Source organism: Diceros bicornis, chromosome 16 (assembly GCF_020826845.1).
Source record: "Diceros bicornis minor isolate mBicDic1 chromosome 16, mDicBic1.mat.cur, whole genome shotgun sequence".
Taxonomy (NCBI): Eukaryota; Metazoa; Chordata; class Mammalia; order Perissodactyla; family Rhinocerotidae; genus Diceros; species Diceros bicornis.
This window is the reverse complement of record NC_080755.1, coordinates 12,410,150-12,433,603: the sequence shown is the minus strand read 5'-3', so window position 1 is coordinate 12,433,603 and position 23,454 is coordinate 12,410,150. Positions and strand designations below refer to the sequence as shown.

The window sequence follows — 23,454 nt, the reverse complement described above, 5'->3', positions numbered from 1 at the left end:
CTGTTAAATTCCACTCTAGTCACTTTCCAAGCTATTGTTTGACAAAATTTAAAACAAATATATGTTGCTCAGGAACAAGTGTACTGTTTTTTAACTATAATATAGAACTAACCACTGGAACCTGCCTACAGGCCAGGAATCTGTATACTGGACCTGGAACCAGGTTACATTGGAACCTGGCTGCAGGCCATTCAGCAAGAAAAGTTGTCCTGCCCATTCCAGCATGACGATACCAGTCTCTTTTCCCCCAGTTTTACTTGTTAAGATGTGAGTGTTTACTTCTTTGAAATGAATGACATGTTGTTCTAGTTCCACTAGTAAGTGCAAATTAAACACACCTAGCGTAAATTAAATTCTTAGCAGTTCCTTGTTACCATAACAAACCACATGTTAATACTAATGTTAAAGCCAAGTAAGCACTATCAAATCAAATTTCTATAAAAGAAGAGCACAGTGACTCAAATTAAAATTGGGATGTTTTTTTAATCTGACTTCCCTGGCTGTGGTTTGTCTGCTCAGTTTATTAGAACATGTGATTAATGGTGCCATGATACTAATTGAGTCCTCGTGGAGTCAGTTAGCTTTAATTTATTTTGTAGTCACAGATTATATCCAGCAGTATTACTACTGTAATAATGTAGCAATGTTTCTCAAAGTGTTGTTGCTGGACAATCTGATTCACTTGGGGGATGCCTATCAAAAATGCATACGGCTGAACTCCATTCTAGACATATCACATTAGAATCTCTAGTGGGTAGATCCTATGAATCTATATATTTACATATTTTCTAGATTATTCTAATGTTCAACGACGTTTGAGAAGCAGCAAGAAAAGATTCTCTTGCCCATAAGAGACTGAGCAAGAGTATATGAGTTCCTTCAAATCCAGCCATTATCACTATCAAAAAATAGCCTCAAATGCACATGGTCCAACCAAACCAGGGTCAACATTAACATCCTTACAAATTACTGCACACAATTAATTTGACTGTCCCATCCATGAATGCCAACTTTCAAAAGTTAAATTTTTCACTAATAACTTAAAAATAGTGAAATGAAAATCTTATGTTTAACCTTTATCTCTTAGGTTGGGTTCTCTGTGGAAAGTAGAGCCTGCGTCCTCCAGATTACGTGCAAATTCTTTATTTGGGAAGTCATCCCAGGGAAGAGGAGTGGGGAATTAGGAGAAGGAAATGGGGAGGGAGGGAAAGCCAATACAAAGTGCACCCTGGAGCTTATCCCCGACTAGGGCTAATGGGGCTCAATCCCAGTACCTTCTTAGGAGCCACGAAGCTCCCTCAGAATTGCCTGCGAGAAGATGTGAGAGAGGAGCACTTAGTCACCTGTTCTGACTTTCATCCGTTAAGGGATGCCTCATAGGTTATTTCCTCATATTTTCAGGTTGTGCTGCTGTTTCCAAAGGCTTCAGAGAAGGTCCCAGGGCAGAAAGTCAGGCGAGGGGCTGTCAGGTTTCACCTGCGTGAATCTGGCTGTCACTGCAATGGCTGGAGCAAGCAAGGCCCAAAAGGTATCCAGTACATCACTATTATAGGACAAATAGGGTGAAATGCCTTTTTCCTTAGTTTACCAACATAATTTTAACTAATACACTACATAACTAAAATGGATTTTATGAGAAATGAGTACAGCAATTTCAAACGGAAAGTGAGGAACTTGAGCCTATTTTTGTCTGATATATTTGACCCATTCCCACAGAACATGAGATGCACTGAAACTTGATCTTCTGTGAGAAAGGTATTTTCTAATAAACTACATTTCATTTCCTGAATTTGGTTGCCAATTTTTAAAGGGCCAAACAGCAGCAAAATGAACAATTAGTATGTACTCTGTAAATACTTTTATTTCCAGCATTGATCCAAAGACTTTATTGTTTAAGTTTACATTGGTAAAATTCTAGTAAAAAGAGATTGACTATGCTGAACCCTCAAGTAACACTTCTCATTATAGTGAAACACGGAATTTTGAATAGTACAAGTTTGTCTTGGACTGTGTCCAAGAGGGTCTAGTTACAAGAACTAATTCATTATAATGTATAATGTGATCCTGGAGCATGGCTCTGAAAAATACGTTAGATGGAGGCTCTAGTCAGGCAGATTAAGCCACTTATGTGCTTTAATTAAGTAAATACCATATTTGTTTGCATAATGACAGAAACTTAGTTTAGCGAAAACGAGGAAGAGATAGGTACAAATACAGAAATCTGATTAAAAGCATATCATCTTTTTATTTAACTTGAATTATATTAAAACAGAATAATTATCTGAGTTTAAAAAAAAACTCTTAGAAGGAGATTAAATTAGCTAATGAATTGATAAGGATGAAACAGGGAAACTAGACTGAGCAGAGAACAGAAATAAGAAAAAGCGGGACACACACTGCTGAACAAAGCTCAACAACAGATCCTATTTTCAAAAGGAGTTATCAAATATACTCAGACCTTCACTAAACTAGCTCAGATCACAATCAACTTGACACCAACACTCCCTTTCTTGGACCTGAAGCTTAGTAGATCATAAATCTCTGCTAAATAAATGATTTCTTTTTTTCATTTTTTTTTTTTTTTTGTGAGGAAGATCAGCCCTGAGCTAACATCCATGCCAATCCTCCTCTTTTTGCTGAGGAAGACTGGCCCTGGGCTAACATCTGTGCCCATCTTCCTCCACTTTATGTGGGATGCTGCCACAGCATGGCCTGACAAGCAGTGCATTGGTGCACGCCCAGGATCTGAACCCCGGCCACCAGCAGCGGAGCATGCACACTTAACCGCTACGCCACGGGGCCAGCCCCAATAAATGATTTCTTATAACCACCAATTTCTGAAATAAACGAATAAATTAGTTTCTTCTTTCTATACAATCCTGTGGTTGGGCTAGATGATTTGTAAAGTCCCTTGGAATATAATAGAAATAACAACAATATAATAATATTACCTGACTTTTAAAGCTTTTTTTTTTTTGAGGAAGATTGGCCCTGAGTTAACATCTGTTGCCAATCTTCCTCTTTTTCTTTTTTTCTCCCCAAAGCCTCAGTACATAGTTGTAGAGCTGTAGCTCTTCTATGTAGGACGCCACCTCAACACAGCCTAATGAGTGGTGAGCAGGTCCGAGCCCAGGATCCAAACTGGCGAACCCCGGGCCTCCGAAACAGAGCACAGGAACCCAACCACTACGCCACCGGGCCGGCCCCTACTTGACTTATTTTAAATTTAATTATGCGAATCAAATAAGGTACGTAAAAGCACTTAAAAAATCGTAATCTAATCCCTTCTATAATTAGAAATCTCTCACAATTTACATAGCAATTCAACAATTTCACTATAATTATTAACTTTAGCAATTTAAGAGATCTCTCTGATTAGCTATAGCTCTTAAATCTATCTACTATTAACACCAGTTCCTTACACTGTTTGAATATATACATGATCACTCAGTCCTATCAACAATTCTGTGAAATATCCAAGGTATATATTATTTTCTTCATATCACTGATAAACAACTGAGGCACAGAGAAGTTAAATTACTTAATAGGATTATAATTAAAAATTAGAATTCATCCAACAAATTAGGCGGAGCTGCTGCTGATTCCCCACTATTAACCTATACAAATACTTTACTATATACTTACAGTTTCCAGAACTCACCATGATTCTCCTGAGCAGAACATCTGCACATGCCTGGAAAGCCTTCTACTCCTCTGCTCCCAACAGGCATGCTGCTTAAAACTTCTATGAAGTCTTCTTTAAGAAGTTTCATATATATTATTTCCTTCTTTTTGTTTTTTTGTGAGGAAGATCAGCCCTGAGCTAACATCCATGCCAATCCTCCTCTTTTTGCTGAGGAAGACTGGTCCTGAGCTAACGTCTATTGCCAATCCTCCTCCTTTTTTTCCCCCCCTTTCTCCTCAAAGCCCCAATAGTTGTATGTCATAGTTGCACATCCTTCTAGTTGCTGTAGGTGGGACGCCGCCTCAGCATGGCCCGACAAGCCGGTGTATTGGTGTGCGCCCAGGATCTGAACCCAGGCCGCCAGTAGCGGAGTGCGCACACTTAACCGCTAAGCCACAGGCCGGCCCCTATATTATTACATTCCTAAAGCAATCTTGGACACAGTAAGTATGAGTATTCTCATTTTTTAGTTGGGGAAATAAGACTTGTCTAGGAAACATGCAGATAATCAGAGATAGGGCAAGAGCTTAAACCGTGGTCCTGGCTCCCAGTTCAAAACTTGCACAGTACCATAGGCTGGGAATGTGGCTATACCATCACTCATTATAGAACATGGCCACAATTTTTTGGAGCACTTCCTGCTCTGGTCCTTTCTGAGATTACAATATAATTCAAGGCCCTTCAATATACTTAGTTTTAAACTTACTACAGAAGTAATACCTCGGGGTATTACTTCTCGGGGCTAGGAAAACAAGTATAACACTTTTGCTAATTCCATTAGAAGTCAATTTATATGTATCTCTCAAATATCTATACCTACTGTAAGGCAAGTAAAAGAGCATGTGCGCCATAATTACAAAGAAATACAATGCAAAAAAGTTGAAAAAATGAACTGAGATTGGTCCATATAATAGGTGCTTCACCCAACCCTGACTGAGGGAGCCCAGTTTATTTTCTTCTTCCCAATTATGAAACTTAAATTGCTATGAAATTTACAAGTCCTTTTAGTAACCTCATATAACGTAAAGCTTTCTGAAGTAAATAGAAAAATGTACCGGGACTGCAAATTAGCCTTTAGGTGATAATTTTTGATCAAAATTCAGAAACTTTATTTGGTTATTGTCTCAAAAACATTTTCTAAATTGAAAAATAGAAAAGCACAGAATAAGCTTTATATAGATTCTATTATTCAAAAAGAGCATGGTATAAAATAGTGTGGTGTACTGTAAAGAGCACAGATACAGGATTTATAGCCAGAAGACTGAGTTTGGAGTCTTTGGTCAACTTATCTACTAGTTTGTACATATAATGCTAGTCAGACCACCTAATTTCTCAATCTCTGTGAAAAGATGAAAACTGTACCTGTTCTACCTTTATGACACAGTTATTTCTACGTTAAAAGTAGAAGATATGTAGGATAAGTACTTTGTATTTTACCATCATCAATTGTTCTTGAATCCATTTTCTATTAGTATTAAATCATTCTCAACTCATAGGAATTTCAGAGTACTATCAATCAAAAAACGCAATTCTCTTACGGCTTATATTATCTATATTTAAAAAGAGTTTATTTATTTATTTTGTTTTTGTGAGGAAGACCAGCCCTGAGCTAACACCCATGCCAATCCTCCTCTTTTTGCTGAGGAAGACTGGCCCTGGGCTAACATCCGTGCCCATCTTCCTCCACTTTATATGGGACGCCGCCTCAGCATGGCCTGACAAGCGGTGCGTCGGTGCGTGCCCGGGATCCCAACCCGGGATCCCAACCCGGGCTGCCAGCAGCGGAGTGTGCACACTTAACCACTATGCCACGGGCCGGCCCCTAAAAAGAATTTAGATAGGTCTGTATATAGTTGAGAAGGAAATACTCCTGACTACAAAAGGTCATTTAAATCTTCCCTTTTTTATTAGTTTATATTTCAGATTCCTTAAAGTTTCTGACCATATGATTTATCACCCAAATCATGACGTTTTTGAGAGTAAACGGGAGCACTATTAATAATCAAGCCAGAACAACAGACATTAACCAGAACTGTTGCTGGTAAGTCAGGGCATATGGTCACTTTATACAAAAAGTGTCCTAGATTTGAGAAGAGGAAGTCTTTATCACTCTCAGTATCCTAAATAGTGCACACAAAAAAATTGTCACCAAGGGTGTGAAGTGAATTAAAACATAATTTAAATTCACTATACATTTCTAGTAATTTTCATTGTAACTGAAGTAAAATTGAAAAAGTATTGACTAAAACTGAAGGTCTCCTCTAAGAACTGAATTCTGAAAGTAAAACATTTCTGGAAAGGTAACTATCAAAGATTCCTTAACCTTAGACTTAACATTTGCATTAAGGAAAGGAAAAAGCCAATATTTTAAGCAAAGTCTGTCTTTCTCAAGCATAGTTAGAATAGAGGAAAATTGGGAAAAAAAGTCAGCCAGTGTGTTTGAAGACATAGCTGTAACTTGTGAGGCATGAGTACATTAACGATCACAACTATTTGCCAGTAGTGAATAAACTGATCAATTCACAGATGGAAAAATGACCATTTAAGATGTGAATCATTATTTTTTAAAAAGTGGACAAAGCAACGAATATTAAACATGTTTGCTTTTGTGAACCTATCAAGGAACGCTTTAATTAATACACTCAAGTATCAGTGACTTGTTCCTACAGTTAACCCTTCATAATATTTTCCATTTACATTACTGTAAATATTGTTCCCACAGCTTCCACCACGGTGGCATTATACATATGTACATAGGACAATGCAGTATATACTATATTTACTGGATAAAAAGGTAAAGATTAGTTTTTCAAGATTCCCAAAACAAAATCCACTTTTCTACTCGACAGTCTTAGTGATCACTCTTAAATTTTTTTATCATCTCTACAGCAGTTCAGCTCTGAGGTTCTTATAAATGCCAGTGTAAGAAATAAGGCCTAAGGGCTAACTATCTAGCAAAATTCCTGGGCTTCGTAAACCTATGTGCATAGGTAAGAAATACTGCCTAAGCAGTCACTGTATTATAAATGGATGACCTGGAAGAAAAAGATGCTCCTTTCCATCGATATTAAATCATTTTGCAATAACAGGTCTTTAACATTCTTGATCAGCCCACCATCATTTAAACCTAGGCAACTAAGCAAGTATACAGTATACTGTACAGGAATCTTTATCAAGTATAAAGAGAGAGTTCCTAAATTGGGCAAATTATTTATCTAATAAAACTTTGCCCATTACTGATATGAAATGAAGTAGCTAAGTGAATGATATTTACAAACACAAATGAAAAACTACTTTAATAGCTTATAAAGGGAAATGAAGGAGGTATATGTAGCCATAGTAAAAATCAAAATAAAGCTTCTTTATCTAAGTTGGAAGTAGTTGGCCAGACTATATGAGGCGAATTTTTCTAATTGAAAAGCAATGTATAATCTTTAATTTCTGTTATAAGCACTTTAATGACCACCTAAAACTGTCAAAATAAAAACTGTGATACTGACACCCCTCATGAATGTTAAATACATCTTTTCAAACAATTATAAAACTGCTCAACCTAACTGGAATCTTGGCATCATCAACTCAAACCATAAATGAAACATTTTGGCACTTGGGGCAAGAGCACTAACTGATGTATATTCCTACCCCCAAATAACACTTAGTAATTACTGTAAACAACTTTTAAAAAATTACATCAAGTGTTCATTTAAGTTGACACAAATGTCGACAGTTAATTTTCTTTTGTCTTAAAGCTTCTCCTTCCTCTTATCTCTCCAACAGCCTTTTGTCTTGTTCTTAAAATAGTTCTGACTATAGGTATATAGCTCACCACAGTTTACAAGTATTGTGTGTTCATATTAGAGGTGCTGGACAGTATTATGTAAACAATCATAATGGGTTTAATCACTTACTTTTAAATCTTTTGCCTGGGGATACAGGCCCTCAGTGCTGGGGGGCGGGGGGGGGGGGGCGCGTGGGGAATGGGATGATGTAGGGAGTAAGAAAGAGATGGGAAATGCCCAGCACAAATAGCCTTAGATGGAGGAATCAGATTTCTGTGTCTTGCCCCAGCTCCATCCTGGCTCTTAAGGTCAATCATGTAACCTCATTTGTTCTTTCAACACTCATTCGTTCATTATATATGCTAGGCCTGTGCTGTTCAATACAGTAGCCACTAGCAACATGTGGCTTTGAGCACCTAAAATGCGGTTAATCCAAATTGAGATATGCTATAAAGGTAAAATATACATCAGATTTTGAAGACTCAGTATGAAGAAAAAGAACATAAGAAGTCTCATTAATAAATTTTTATACTGATTACATGTTGAAATGATATTTATATATATAAATTGGGTTAAATAAAATATATAAAATTAATTTCACCTCTTTTTTTACTTTTTTAATGTGGCTACCAGAAAATTTTAAATTATGTATGTGGCTCTATTGGGTAGTGCTGTGCTAAGACTCTCTGGTAAGAACTAGGAATACTGAGAAGAATAAAGAAAGCAGTCTCTGCTTTCAAGGACGCCCCGCCCCCCACACACAGCCTAGCTGGGGAAAATAAAAGATATAAAAATAATTACAATATAATGGTGTTAAATGCAGTGATAAAGATACAAAGACGGGTATGGGAGAATGAGGAGTGCTATTTGTGGAAGGAGGTAGGAAGGAGGGGTGAAGAGAGGCAGTTAGGTTAGTCTCCTGGAAGCAGCACTAACTGAGCTGAGTCTTAAAGGATAAGTAAAAAGGTGAAATATAAATCTGGGTGGAGGTAATTCCAAGAGAAGAGAATTGTATGAGCCAAGACAAAGAAACAACAAAGGGGAGGAGGGAGGAATAAAAGCAGTTTCCTGTTTTAGAGGGAAACGGTGAGGTGGTGGGTAGAGAGTGTGCAAGGCTAAGAAGGGCTTCTGTGACATTATACAGGGATTGAATTTTAACCTTCAGGCAATGGAGAGCCACAGAAGGGTTTTAAGCAAGGCAGTGTCAGGATCAGAAATAATGATTTAGATCTCTGGCAGCTGTGTGGCAACTGTATTACAGTGAGCAAGACTGGAGGCAAGGAGGCTGTAATTTAGGTAAGAAATATCAGGGCTTAAACTAGGGCAATAAGAGTGAGGATGGAAAGGAAGGCACTAATTCAAAACTAAGTTTACAAAGTCCCATCAGTAGAATATCGTGACTGACTCCAGGGAAAGGGATTTGATTTTATTCTATAAGATGATGGGAAGACCCCGGAAAGTATTGAGCAGGGCACAGTCATGTTTTGACTTAGGTTTTAAAAGATCACTTTGACTGCTTTTGGAGAATATATTGTAAGGGGAAAAGAGTGTTTAAAAAAAAAAAAGGAGGCTATTGTTGTAGAAGAGGTTTGAGATGATGGTGGCTTGGCCCAGTGGTGGATGCAGTGGAGGCGGTGAGAAGCAACTGGATTTGGGTTGCACTTTTATCTGCAAAATGGTATCGCCTCATTCACAGTGTTGAGAAAGGAAAAGGGAAGTTCAGGAAGATCATACCTGTTGAGCCCAATTGTCCTGTTTAACCAGGAGGCTAGGGTGTCTGCTGAGAGTGAGAATACTGTACAGAAGCTTGAGGAAAACAGTGAGGGTCTGAAAGAGCAAAGGAAACAGAAGGAGCTGAACGAAGGCTATTTTAAGGATTAACTGATGCCCTACATGAGGTTTGAACTCATGTAATTTTAGTAATATCAGGCTAACCTGTTATGTGATTCTTTCCCTTCACAACGCTCAGCTACCCACCTGTAGGAGTTAAGCAGATTGCAGAATCAAGAGTTCCAGTTGTAAAATGGCTTGAGTTACATGTTAAAATCTAACAGTTCCAAAATTCTACAGTTCTAAGAATCCTAGAGTTTTTACTGCTACCACAAATCTTTTTTTTTTAATAATTTTATTTATTTATTTTTCCCCCAAAGCCCCAGTAGATAGTTGTATGTCATAGCTGCACATCCTTCTAGTTGCTGTACGTGGGACGCGGCCTCAGCATGGCCGGAGAAGCGGTGAGTCGGTGCGCACCCGGGATCCGAACCCGGGCCGCCAGCAGCGGAGCTCACACACTTAACCACTAAGCCACGGGGCCGGCCCACAATCTTTCTTATTGTAGTTAAATGCCCATAATATAAAATTTTCCTTTTTAATCATTTCACCAGACAATTTTTAAATCGAGCATGCTAACCAGGGGCCTCCAGTGGGTTACAGTTATGCTGGGACATCAAAATTCCAGCCCTCAAGGTGGCAGCGCTGGCCCTGAGGTGACTGAGTCCTGACTTCTGTTGCCTCTGGATGGAAGCAGCCTCATCTTTTTCTCACCATGTCTAACACAAGTATTCATTTTCTAAGTACTGAAGTTTGGGAAGCATTGTTCTAAGCCATAAATATGAGAAACCCAGTATTATGAAGAGTTCAAAATAGCTGCTTCTCTTGTTAAGTTTTCTCACTGATCTTTGGGACTTAGTAATTTATTTCACCATGTGGGGCTTAAAGCTCCTTATCGGGGGCATATGAGTATGCCCACCATTTCTCCTGTTAAAGTCTCATAAAGAGAATCTAAGAGTTTTGAACGGATTCAAAGATTTTCTCCACTTACATAAAAAAATAGGAATTCCTCAAGGGATGCCCAATTCATTCATTTATCCACAGGGTACTGACTCTGTGGCAGGCACTGGGTTAATTTCTGGAGATAAAATGTTGAACAAAACATGGTTTTGACCTCAAGAAACTTACAGTCTACCAGGGAGACAAAACTAAATAAATAATTAAAACTGTAATAAAGTGTAACATGGGAAGGTCCACAGTGCTATAAGAGGATCTAATAGAAGAGACTATTAAAACAAGATAAAAAGATCAGTAAATAGCTAGGCAAAAGGTCGGGGTAAGTATGGTTGAGAATTCCAAACACAGGCAACAGGGGACACTAAGAGGCCAGCTGGGCCAGAGGGCAGAAAACGTTTGGAAATGAACCTGAAGAGGTAGTAGAGGTTGTTCAAAGCGGCTTTCTTCAAACAGTAACAGTACGCCATTGAAGGGGTTTAAGCAGCACAGTGCCATTATCAGATTTATTTTTCAAGATCACAGTAGCTGCAGTATAGAGAAGTGGTCTCAAAGTTGGCAAAATTTAAGGTGGGAGAGGATACTAGATTTCTATTTTTTCTCATCCTTTAAAAAAATGTCTTTAGGGGCTGGCCTGGTGGCGCAGCGGTTAAGTGCGTTGTGCTCTGCTTCGTTGGCCCAGGGTTCCCAGGTTCGGATCCGGGGCGCGCACTGCTCGTCAAGCCACGCTGTGGCGGCATCCCATACAAAGTAGAGGAAGATGGGCACAGAAGTTAGCCCAGGGCCAGTCTTCCTCAGCAAAAAGAGGAGGTTTGGCAACAGATATTAGCTCAGGGCTAGTCCTCCTCACCAAAACAAACAAACAAAAATAAAAAAATTTAATAAATAAAAATAAAAAAAGTCTTTAAAGATGTGTTATAATAGTCATGGTGTATTAGCTCAGAATATTAGCCCTAATAAGGGCTAGCTTTATATTGAGCACATAATATGTATGTGAACACTGTACTAAGCAGTTTACACATATTAACTCATTTACTCTTCATAGCCTTGTGAGGTTGGTTCTATTATCATCCTCATTTTACAGGTAAGAAAAATGAGACAGAGGTTAAGAAACCAGTTCAAGGTCACCTAGTAAGGAAGTATTAGAGCAGGATTCAAACCCAGGAGATCTGCTTCAGAGCCTGTGACTTACTCAGTTTGCTATATACCATTTTTCAGCAATACATGTATACAATTTAAAATTTAAATACATACATGAATTAAGAACAGATGCTCAAAATTTTTTCTGAACACTAGTGAAGAGAAAGGTTCAGGTGGGGCTGTTGGGTGGATATGGAAAGTAGACCATGAGTAGACTAGGTAAGAGATAATGGTATCTTGGAATATGGTGGTAGTGATGGAGAGACGGGGATGGATGTGGGAGATATTTGGTAAGTAAAATTGACAGGACTTGACGATAGATTGGATATGAAGGTTAAGGGAGAATAAGGTGCCAAGGATGATTCTTTGGATTCTGACTTGCATAAACAGACTGGACAGTGGAGCCACTCGCAGGGGTCAGAGGAACAGGTTACGTCATTCTGTTCTGATAGTTTTTCTCTGGATCACAAGTACATTGTTCTTTCAATCTGCTGTTAAACGACAAACTGATTACAGGTTCTTTCTATTGATAACATTTCTACCATAAACATTTATACAAGCAATTACGCCTCATGTCGTATTAAAAACGGCATAGTCAATTTTTCACCCATTTTCTTTAAAAGTGTCATGAATTAAATCTTATAAAATTTGGAAGTGAATGATGGTTACAACAGGGTAATGAAGGTTCAGCAGCCCTCTTTTTTAAAGATACAAAGGTTCCTACAGCATTGCTAGAACAGTACAGAAACATCCCGTTATGTCCAATCGCAAGTAGTAGGCTGCCATATGCATTCAAGATTGGAAATGAGTGGAAAAATTACCTTTACATTTTGTATTTACGATTTTCTGAACACTACTTACCTTTTTAAAGTTTATAGTATTATCCTCTGTCTTCCTCTCAGATCTCAGCAGTATTACAGGAAACTAGTGTACTGGTTGAAAAGACACTGTGACTCTAGTCTATTCAGTTCGTTTTCTTCAACTTCATTTGTAGAATTTCTAATGCTAAAACGCTTTTGGAAATCAAGATAAACAGGAAAACATACTAACAGTCTGAATGTTATCAACAAACAGCCACAGGAAATGCTGACTTAAAAAAATTACCTAACAGCATGTCGTTCCAACAAATAATGCTGGTTACTTCTGAGTCCTTCTCATTTCAGGTTTGCCAGAAACTTTCCACTTCACCTCAGCAAAATACACATCGTTTTGCTCTATGGCCTCACCACCCTGTCCTGTCAAGTCACTTCACTAAACCGTAGGTAATAGCTATAAGGCAGAAAACTACGTTAGCCTGACCCGTGTCTGTTCCCCCATCAGTTAATTTCAACTTTGCATTCGGCACAGAACGCGCATACACGCGCTCCCCGAAGGGTGCTTGTCAGACACCGGTAACCTGCACCTCACACCAAGCACCTGAAGCTCCCAGACAGAACGGCCTGGCCTCTCTCCAGGGCATCTCAAAAGCGCTGAGGCGGCCGCCGGCTCCCGCAGCGGCTCCCGACAGCTCAGAGGTGGCTGCACTCCCCAGTCACCGCCCCTCGCACTGGGACACCCGGTCGACCCTGCTCCTCCGCGGGGGTCACGAGGGGCGCCGCCCGCTGCGCGGCGGGAGGAAGGGGCGTGACGTCGCGCGCGCTGCGGGCGGGTCCGGCCGCCTCCAAGCGCGGCCGGCGGCCTTCGGGCCCTCCCCCGTGCCCGGAAAACGCGGGCCGCCCGAGGGGCCGGCTTTCCCGCCGGGGCTTTGCAGGCTGGTGAGGGAAAGAGGAGAAAAGCGAGCGGCCGTCTCTTTACAGGCCCACACCAGGCCCGCTTCCCTCCTGGGGCTTTCGAGAATCTCGAAGCAATCTTGGAAGCTGTGAGTAAGAGGAATCTTCTTCCTCCCGACCCCGTGCTGGGTCGTAGCGGCTGCTTCCGGCCTGGAGCTGCGCGCCGACCGAAGGCGTTTGGCCCCTGGAGTGGGGGTGGCCGTGCGGTTCTGGGGCTGAGTCTGAGGAAGTGGGCTGGGGCCGAGCTAAACGCGGCTGGAGGTGACAGCAGGGAGGACGACCCCGCGCTCCGTGCTCTTCCTTGATCTCCCGCGCGGGCTGAGGACGTGCCTCCCAGTGCGGCGCCCAGCCCCCTCCCTACCCCGCGCATGCGCCGTCGTGCTGTCCGCCGTCGGAGCGTGTTGGTGAGTGCGGCCCGCGAGCCCCGCGCGGCGCGGGAGGAGAGGCAGATGGTTAAAGGTCCTGAGATGGGAGCCTCTGGACTTCTGAGAGGTCCCGTCGAAGTCTCTATTCAGTTTAGGGCTCCTGGGTGACTCGAGGCGCGGCTCTTGCTTTACTTGTGTGAGAATAGGTGTGGTGTGACAGGAAAGCAAGATTTCCTTGAGTACTTTCAGTGCGTGTTTGCACTGCTACAGGATGCACAGACGTGTACATTACAGCAGACCTTTGAGCCCAGGATGCAGCCTGACAGGCAAGGTGCTCGTTCTGAGAAATTAAAGCGCAGTGTCGTGCAGCGAATAGCGGTTCACTGCCGAGACATGCCAACAAAAAGTGCTGGGCGTGCGGCATAGGTTAGAGAGGGTTTTGTGAGCCAGAATTTGCAAGTTTAGTATTGATAAATTGTTTTCATATGGGAAAAACAACTTTTGTTTACTACCTCTGAAGATAGAAATATTTCTTAAAAGACGTTTATTTTACACTATTGGTTTTAAAGTATTTAATACTATGCAATTTTAAATCGTTTTTAAAGTAATTAAAACTTTGTTTTAAACTACTTAATAGAAATAATTAATTTACTATTTTTTTTTTGGCTACTTAGAAGTATTTTGTAGTTAATTGGCATTACAACTTGAGTCCTAGCAGTGTGACCTTGGGCAAGTCACTTAATCTCTTAAGGCTGTTTCTCCAACTCTAAAATGAAATTAATAGTAGTAGCTGTTTTATGGAGTTGTTCTGAAAATTAAGTAAAAAAATGATTACAAAACAGCACGATCCCTGGTGTATAGTGAACACTTAATAAATGGTGGCTTTTGTTGACAATAGTATAGGCCCACTGATTTATCTTTTACAGTTAAGAAATAGTAGAATACGAGTCTTTTTGGAAATAAAGCAGTACTAATGCAGTGCACCCAATCCCACTTTTAAAGACTTTATTAAGGAAATAATAAAGGTACACAAGAGAGAGACACTAGAATTATGAACCCCTTCATATACCCATCCATTACTTAGCTTCAATAATTGTCAAAGTTCAGCCCTTTTTATTTCATCTCCCCACCCAACATCCGTTTTTTGTTTTAGCTGGAGTATTTTAAAGCAAATCCCAAAGAACATGTCAGTTTACCTGTAAACACCTCAGTATATATTTCTTTAACAGATAAAGGACTTTGTTTTAACATGACCACATCATTATTATACCCAAGAAAATTAAAAATAATTAGCTAATATTATTGAAAATCCAGTACATGTTCAGTTTTCACTGATTGTCTCAAAAAAAGTGTAATCACAATTTTTAAAAAGCTTAATAAAAGTATATTTTTATTTCTGTAGTGCTTTACATTTTACCAAGTGGCTTCACACATAATCTGCTTCCTTTAAAAAATGTCCTTGCTTATTTTAGCCTCTTCATCAGAGACCTCAAGAAATGGTTAGCAAGAGACACTTAAATCAATTTGGACGCTTGTTAACAATGGTAAAGCATTGGCTAAGAGACAGCTGTGAGGTTTAGTAGACTTGTTAATCATTTTACTTTTTTAGTGGTAGCTAGTTAATGGTTTCAGTTTAAGAACACATTCTTTTTTTTATTTTTTTTGTGAGGAAGATCAGCCCTGAGCTAACATCTATTGCCAATCCTTCTCCTTTTTTCTCCCCAAAGCCACAGTAGATGGTTGTATGTCATAGTTGCACATCCTTCTACTTGCTGTATGTGGGACGTGGCCTCAGCATGGCCCGACAAGCAGTGCGTTGGTGTGCGCCCGGAATCTGAACCCCCGGCCGCCAATAGCGGAGCGCGAACGCTTAACCGCTAAGCCATGGGGCTGGCCCTAAGAACATGTTCTAAAATACTTATTAATCCACTTGAACTTCTTAATAGCCTGTTGCTTCCTTCAAGGGCTACACAAATAGTAAACTTAATCATTCACCTCTACTCTGAGAGAGGTACAAAATACCTACCCTACTTGCCTTGTTATTAGATGTTTCTGTATTCATAGATCTTTGCTGTATCTGTATCTTGCTCACTGATTTCTCTTGTTAGGAGAAAGCTATTCAGATACTCATGTGTGTTAATATGTCAGTCATCTTTCTTGCTCTTTTATAACATGTGTCTTTGTATGTACGTGGATGTGTGTATATAGATGAATGCTTGTTAAGAATGTTTCAGAATGTTTTCCAGTTTTTGGTTCGATATATTGTTGCGCTCCATATCAACTCAAAAGTTAAAAAAGCAATAAATTCTTTTAGAATAGTGAATCAATACTGACCATAAATGATGACAAACCTCTCTATATCAGATCCTTTCAATTTAACAAAATTTAGGTAATTCCTTCTAGGAGAAGTATGAGAAAATTTGCCTGAATATTGAGCTTAACTAAAGGCCAGGTAACTGAAATCAGGGCTTTTCTCACCATAATCTTCTTCTTTCCTCAATTCCCACCCCCCAAATTTTCAAAGTGATTGATTGTAGGTAAATAAGGAAACTTAAGAACAGCTGGCTGGGTTGGAAGTCATTCTGACTTCAGATTAAGTAAAGATAAATGCAGAATTCATTTATGTTGCAATCTGTCGTTTCAGGTATTTCAGCTGTCCAAAGACAACTTCATACCTGTATAATGTAACAGAAAAGGTCAGAAAACATTAGGCAACTAGAAGTGTGGAGCGTCTTAATCAAGATGAACGTCTCTGGGAGCAGTTGTGGAAGCCCTAGTTCTGCAGATATATCTAATGACTTTAAGGATCTTTGGACAAAACTAAAGGAGTATCATGATAAAGAAGTACAAGGTAAAATCTTTTCTTAAATAATTACAGCAGTATTCTGCTGAAACTGTAATAGTAATAACCAATTTTGTATAAAGTTCAAAGATCTCATTTTTAAGAGACCTTTACTATTGTAATTTTTTGTGACTCATCTTTATGGTTGAGTTGTTGCTTTTAAACTACAGACAACTACTGCAACATGCAGCTCTTGCACAATTTGCAGTTGCTTACTTGTGGTAATATGTATCGTGTGGTGGAAAGGGCATAGAAATTGTTGACACAAAGGCCTGGATTTATATTCTGACTTCATTTATCTACTTGCCCTCTGATCTCCGTCAAGTTACATAACCTCTAAACTTAATTTTCTTCTGTAAAATTATTTGCAGGATTGTAGACATAAAAATAGTACCTAAGTCATTCAACAAACTTTCAGGAATCTATTTGTTACTGAGCACTAAGATACAAAAGTGAATGGCAGTTTGCCTGCAGAGAGCCTGCAGTCTAGTAGAGATAGAATCATGTAAACAGATAATTACAATATAGTGAAATAAGAGCTAAAAGTTTTATATGAAGTGCAGTGAGTGTACAGAGGATTGAGCCGTTGTGATTGGGATGAGTATATAAATATTTATGATTGTATAAATATAATGGTATAAATTATAAATATGATTGTATAAATCCTTTATATGGAGTAAAATATATTCCATATAAAGGAATTTTCTATTAAAGCTAAACTCGAGGTTTGATATTAAGCTTTAATATACTTATCTAATTCTGTGACTTTAATGTAATACATTTTTCCCATGTGTGGGAAATTCTTCATATTACATTTGTTTCTTGATTACCAATTGCAACTGTAGGTTTAATACTGCAGTGCTTTATAGTTTTAATATTACACTGGAGTGCCATTAAAACATGATCCACCTAAAGTGTAGTATGTGGGTCTGTGTTTTCCCATGATAAATTTAATTTATGGCAGAACTTCATGATAAACTCACCATTAATTAACGGGTTCTGAAATAAGAACCCTAGAAGTATTCTTGCAAGCCCCAGAGTACTTGGAGACACTTGTTCAAGAAATATTTTTTTGGGCACTTACTGTGTGCCAGATCTTGTGAATAAGAATGAATCATATATAGTCCTAGTTTTAAGGGATTTTGTAGTGTACCATGTTATCTGGGAATATACAGGAAGAACCAGGGGAGTGGGGTAGGGGGGACAGTTTTACTGTGGGAGGTTTACAGGCTTTACAGTTAAGTGTAATTATCCAGGCAAAGATGATGATGAGAGGAGAGAGGGGAATGTTCTGAGTAAAAAGAATAGGATATGTGAAGTTTACAGATAACAGCTTGATTTTATTCAAGGAACTGTAGACAGTTTAGTGTAACTGTAAGAGGGAACGGGTTGGGAGATGGGAGTTTATTGGAGAGGTGGACAGGAGATCATGCTAGAAAGGTAGATAAGTCCAGATAATGTAAAACAGTATGTACTATGCTGAAAGCATGATTGTCATCATGCCTTTCTTTAAGATTAAGTCTAAAACTTTCTTCTTGAGTGCCTACTTCCATTGATTGAGAGTAGGTGGGAGTAGTGCTGTGTTGAGCAAGAGGCCGTGTGATGGAGTGGTTAAGTCCGTGAATTCTGGATCTACATTGGCAATATTCGAAAGCCATATCCACCGCTTGAATAGAGGTGGTGACCTTTGCAAGTTAACTTTATAGTGCCTCACATTCTGTATCTGTAAAAAAGATACTAATAATATCTACCTCAGATTGTATTAAGTAGCTTAATATACGTAAAGCATTTGGAAGAGTGTCCAGCATGTAGTAAGCAGTATATGTTTTAGCTGTTGCAGTCATTCTGAAGCAGCAGCCATTATGTACTATCAATGCCTGCTATGGACCATGCCAGCTAGAGACAATGGGACTCTCAAAAAAGTTGTTAACAGAAGTTTCACATACTGATTACTTTTTATTATCTGCTTTATGATTTTTTAAACTGCTGTTTTCTAAGAGGAAGCAGAAAGAGACCAAAATAATAAACATCAGAAAATTGAAATGGTTAGGAAATCTTAGAAAATTCTTACTTTCCATATCTTTGGGGCCAGGGAGAGGACTGGGGATATTTACTTTTTAAAAAAAATTTCATGCAATATACATAACATATAATTTATCATCTTAACTATTTTTTGTATGTGTGAGGAAGATCAGCCCTGAGCTAACATCCATCCTGTGCTTTTTTTGCTGAGGAAGACTGGCCCTGAGCTAACATCTATGGCCAGTCCTCCTCCTTTTTTTTTTTTTTTTACCTAAAGCGCCAGTAGATAGTTGTATGTCATAGGTGCACATCCTTCTAGTTGCTGTATGTGGGACGTCGCCTCAGCGTGGCCTGACAAGCGGTGCATCGGTGCGCACCCGGGATCCGAACCTGGGCCGCCAGTAGCAGAGCACACGCACTTAACCGCTAAGCCACGGGGCCAGCCCTCATCTTAACTATTTTTAAGTGTACAGTTCATTGGTATTAAATCCATTCGTACTGTTGTGGAACCATCATCACCATCCATCTCCATAACTCTTTTCATCTTGTAAAACTGAAATTTTATACCCATTAACAATAACTTCCCATTCATCCCTCCCTACCCCTGGCAACCACTATTCTACTTTCCTTCTCTATGATTTTGACCACTCTAAGTACCTCATATAAGTGGAATCATACAGTATTTATATCACACAGTTTTTCTGACTGGCTCATTTTACTTAGCATAATGTCCTCAAGGTTCATCCATGTTGTAGTATATTGCAGAATTTCCTTCCTTTTTAAGGCTGAATAATATTCCGTTGTATGTATATGCCACATTTTGCTTAACCATTCATCCATCGATGGACTTTTGGATTGCTTCCGTCTTTTGGCTCTTGTGAATAATGTTGCTGTGAACCTGGGAACACAAATATCTCTTCAAGACCCTACTTTGAATTCTTTTGGCTATATACCAAAAGGGGAATTGCTGAATCATATGGTAATTCTATTTTTAATTTTTTGAGGAACCGCCATACTGTTTTTTAACAGTAAAAGTAAATGTAAAAGCACCTTTTACATTCCCACCAACAATGCTCAAGGGTTCCAATTTATCTGCATTCTCACCCAAACTTATTTTCTGTTTTCTTTTCTTTTTTTTTTTTGATAGTAGTAGCCATCCTAATGGATGTGAGGTGGTATCTCATTGTGGTTTTGATTTGCATTTCCCTAATGAGTAGTGATGGTGAGCATCTTTTCATGTGCTTATTAGCTATTTGTGTGTCTTTGGAGAAATGTCTGTTCAAGTCCTTTTCCTTTTTTTTTTTTGTGAGGAAGATTAGCCCTGAGCTAACATCCGATGCCAATCCTCCTCTTTCCTCTTTTTGCTGAGGAAGATGGGCCCTGGGCTAACATCCGTGCCCATCTTCCTCTACTTTATATGGGATGCCGCCACAGCATGGCTTGACAAGCGGTGCATTGGTGCGCACCAGGGATCCGAACCTGCAAACCCCTGGCTGCCAAAGCAGAGTGTGCACACTTAACTGCTGTGCCACCGGGCCGGCCCCTTTGCCTATTTTTTAATCAGGTTGTTTTTTGTTGTTGTTGTGGGAGTTCTTTGTATATTCTGGATATTAATCCCTTATCAGATATATGATTTGCAAATATTTTCTCCCATTCTATGGGTTGCTTTTTCACTCTGTTAATTGTCTCCTTTGATGGATATAAGTTCTTAATTTTGGTATAGTCCAATGTATCTATTTTTTTGTTGTTGCCACCTGTACTTTTGGTGTTGTAGCCAAGAAATCATTGCCAAAACCAATGTGATTAAGCTTTTGCCTTACGGAAAACATAAGGCAAAGAAAGAAGAAAATTCTAAGAGTTTTATAGTTTTAGCTATTATGTGTAGGTCTTTGATCCATTTTGAGTTAAATTTTTGTATCGTGTAAGGTGAGGATCCCACTTCATTCTTTTGCATGTGGATATCCAGTATTCCCAACACCATTTGTGGAAAAGACTGTCCTTTCCCGGTTGAATGGTCTTTACACCCTTGTCAAAAATCATTTGATCATATATGTGAGTCTTTATTTCTGGGCTCTATTCTCTTCCATTGGTCTATATGTCTGTCTGTATGCCAGTACCACAGTGTTTTGATTACTGTAACTTTTTGTTAAGTTTTGAAATCTGGAAGTATGTGACCTCCAACTTTGTTCCTTTTCAAGATTTTTTTGGCTATTCGGAGTCCGTTGAGATTCCACATGAATTTTAGGACAGATTTTTCTCTTTCTGCAAAAAACATTATTCAGATTTTGATACAGATTGCCTCAAATCTCTAGATCGCTTTGAGTAGTATTGACATCTTAACAATATTAAGTCTTCTAACCCATGAACATGAGATGTCTTTCTATTTATTTATGTTTTTAATTTCTTTCAGCAACATTTTGTAGTTTCCGTTGTACAAGTCTTTCGTCTCCTTGGTTAAGCTTATTCCTAAGTATTTTATTCTTTTGGATGCTGTTGTAAATGGAATTGTTTTCTTAATTTGCTTTTCAGATTGTTCATTGTTAGTGTATAGAAACACCACTGATTTTTGTGTGTTGACTTTGTATCTTGCAACTTTGCTGAGTTTCCATTTCCTTTTTTTTTTTTTTTTGTGGTAAGGAAGGTTGGCCCTGAGCTAACATCTGTTGCCATCTTCTTCTTTTTTGCTTGAGGAAGATTGTCCCTGAACTAACATCTGTGCCCATCATCCTTAATTTTGTATATGGGATGCCGCCAGAGCCTGGCTTGATGAGAGGTATATAGGCACGCACCCGGGGTTCTGAACCTACAAACCCTGGTCTGCTGAAGGGGAGTGTGTGAGCCCAACCACTATGCCACTGGGCTGGCCCTGAAAGTCTCCATTTCATAATTATAGTTTTTGAATTTCTAGCTGAAATAAACTTTAGAAACTTTTTAATTTTTTTCTTATGACAAGTTGGAGTTTAACTACCCCTACTACTTCGCCTACATCCTTTATTGCTCTATTATGCTCATTCTTTTTTTTTATGCTCATTCTTTGATAGATTATTCTGATCTATGTTTCCATTAAAGCTCTCTTTCAGCATATCGGATTGTTGATGCAGTCAGTATGTTAGTGTTCATTTAAAAATCCAGGTATCAATGGAGTTATTGTTTTATCCATTTTTTTTTTAACTTAAGCTTTTTTCTAGAAATATCAAAACACAAAGTAACAGTGAAAAGTTCTCTCCCCCCTAGACACACAAACAGGTAACCATTTTTATTATCTTTTGTATGTGTATGTGTCCTTCTATGTTCTTTTCTAATTTAAAGTTTAAGATTTTTTTAAATTAGGAAATACTACGTATATACAAAAGTAAAGAAAATTGTACAGGCCGGCCCCCGTGGCGTAGCGTGCACGCGCTCTGCTGCTGGTGGCCTGGTTTCCCATCCCAGGCGTACACTGATGCACCGCTTGTCAGGCCATGCTGTGGTGACGTCCCATATAAAGTGGAGGAAGATGGGCACAGATGTTAGTGCAGCGCCAGTCTTCCTCAGCAAAAAAGAGGAGGATTGGCATGGATGTTAGCTCAGGGCTGATCTTCCTCACAAAAAAAAAACACAAAAAAATTGTATAGTGAACTCCTATTTACCCATCACTCAGCTTCAACCGTTATCAGAACATGGCCAATCTTATTTCACCTATATTCCATATACTTCTCTATCCTTCTTCTACTCAGTTATTTTGAAGTCTCTGACATAATTTCATCTATAAATATTTCAGTATATTCCAGTAGTCGTCTTTAACAAAAAAATTCCATTATCATACTAACAAAACAAATTCTTTAATATCATGTAATACCTATTTGATGCTAGTGTTCAAATTTCCCCAGTTATCTAAAATGTCTTTATAGTTGGTTTGTTCAAATCTGTATCTAAGGGACATCTTCATGTTGTATTTGATTAATATATCTATTGCTTTTTTTCCGGGGTAGCTTTAATTTATATTTCTCTCATGAATGAGATTAAGCATCTTTGCTTATGTTTAAGGGTGATTTGTATTTTATTTTTATGAACTGTTTATATACTTCATTGACTCTTTTCTTGGGTTGTTGACCTTTTTCCTACCAATTTCTAGGACTTTATATCCAAGGCAGATTAGTTGACTTCAAATATTAAAAAATTTAGAAATTCAAATTTGTTCTTAGTGGTAAAGATCTAATTTTAAAGGGAACTGTGCTTGTGTTCAGGGACAAATATGAATATTTTACATTAATTCTGCTCTTCCTTTGTCTGCACTATTTTCTCCCAGAAAATCTAGTGTGAACCATTGAGGAAGGATTCTGAATTTTAGTACTGACTTGCCACGTATTCAGTGAGTAATTATTGAATTATATGCCAGGAGAGGTAGCAGTTCCTGAGGATACAACAATGAAGGAGACACCGTGGGTTTTTTGGACATTGTCTTCATTTTCTTTAGAAAAATATTTAAATAATATAATTATATAATAAATTGATAGCAAACATAAGCCAGATACAAGACAGTCTGTCTTGGTAACGCTGATAGCAACAATGTAGTCACCTACATGCATTTCTTTTAAAACTGGGAAGGAATAAACATTGTCTCCCATCTTCTGTTGAAGAGCAGCAGTATCTTCCTTTTGATTTTGGATACTGTGACTCTAGTATGTAGGTTTACCTATAAGAACAGCTTCAAGTTTAAACTATTATAGGAGCTACATGTTGTAAAAAAGCCTATTCTTTGTGACCTGGAAGTGAAGCAAATACAGTATTTTGAAATAATTCAGATAGGACCAGATGTGCTTTTATTAAACATTTGATAGAGGAGAATTAGCATTCTGACATCTTCAAGCATAAGATTAAATTCTTTATCCTTCAAATAATTACTTTCTGTTTTATAACTGGTTTTAAAAAGATTGTTAAATTTTTATTATGCCAAATCCCTGTCTTACTCATCTTTACATCTCCGTAGGTAAAAGTGCTTGGCAAATAGTAAAAAAAATCAGTAAATGGTATCTGAATGAATTGCATAGTCTATAGCCGGATCAGTGGAACATTTTCTTGAATGTCA

The 23,454-nt window shown here is 38.6% G+C and overlaps 1 protein-coding gene across 1 annotated transcript in view; it reads left to right on the top strand.

The window, feature by feature from the left end:
- Positions 1-13,498: 13,498 nt before the first annotated feature.
- The window catches only part of RBBP8 (RB binding protein 8, endonuclease), an 87,230-nt gene continuing 77,274 nt past the window's right edge, over positions 13,499-23,454 (top strand). The window contains exons 1-2 of the mRNA XM_058556815.1: positions 13,499-13,561; positions 16,167-16,373. Coding sequence (XP_058412798.1) covers positions 16,265-16,373 — 109 coding nt within the window. The 5' untranslated portion in view covers positions 13,499-13,561; positions 16,167-16,264. The remainder of the gene's footprint in view (positions 13,562-16,166; positions 16,374-23,454) is intronic.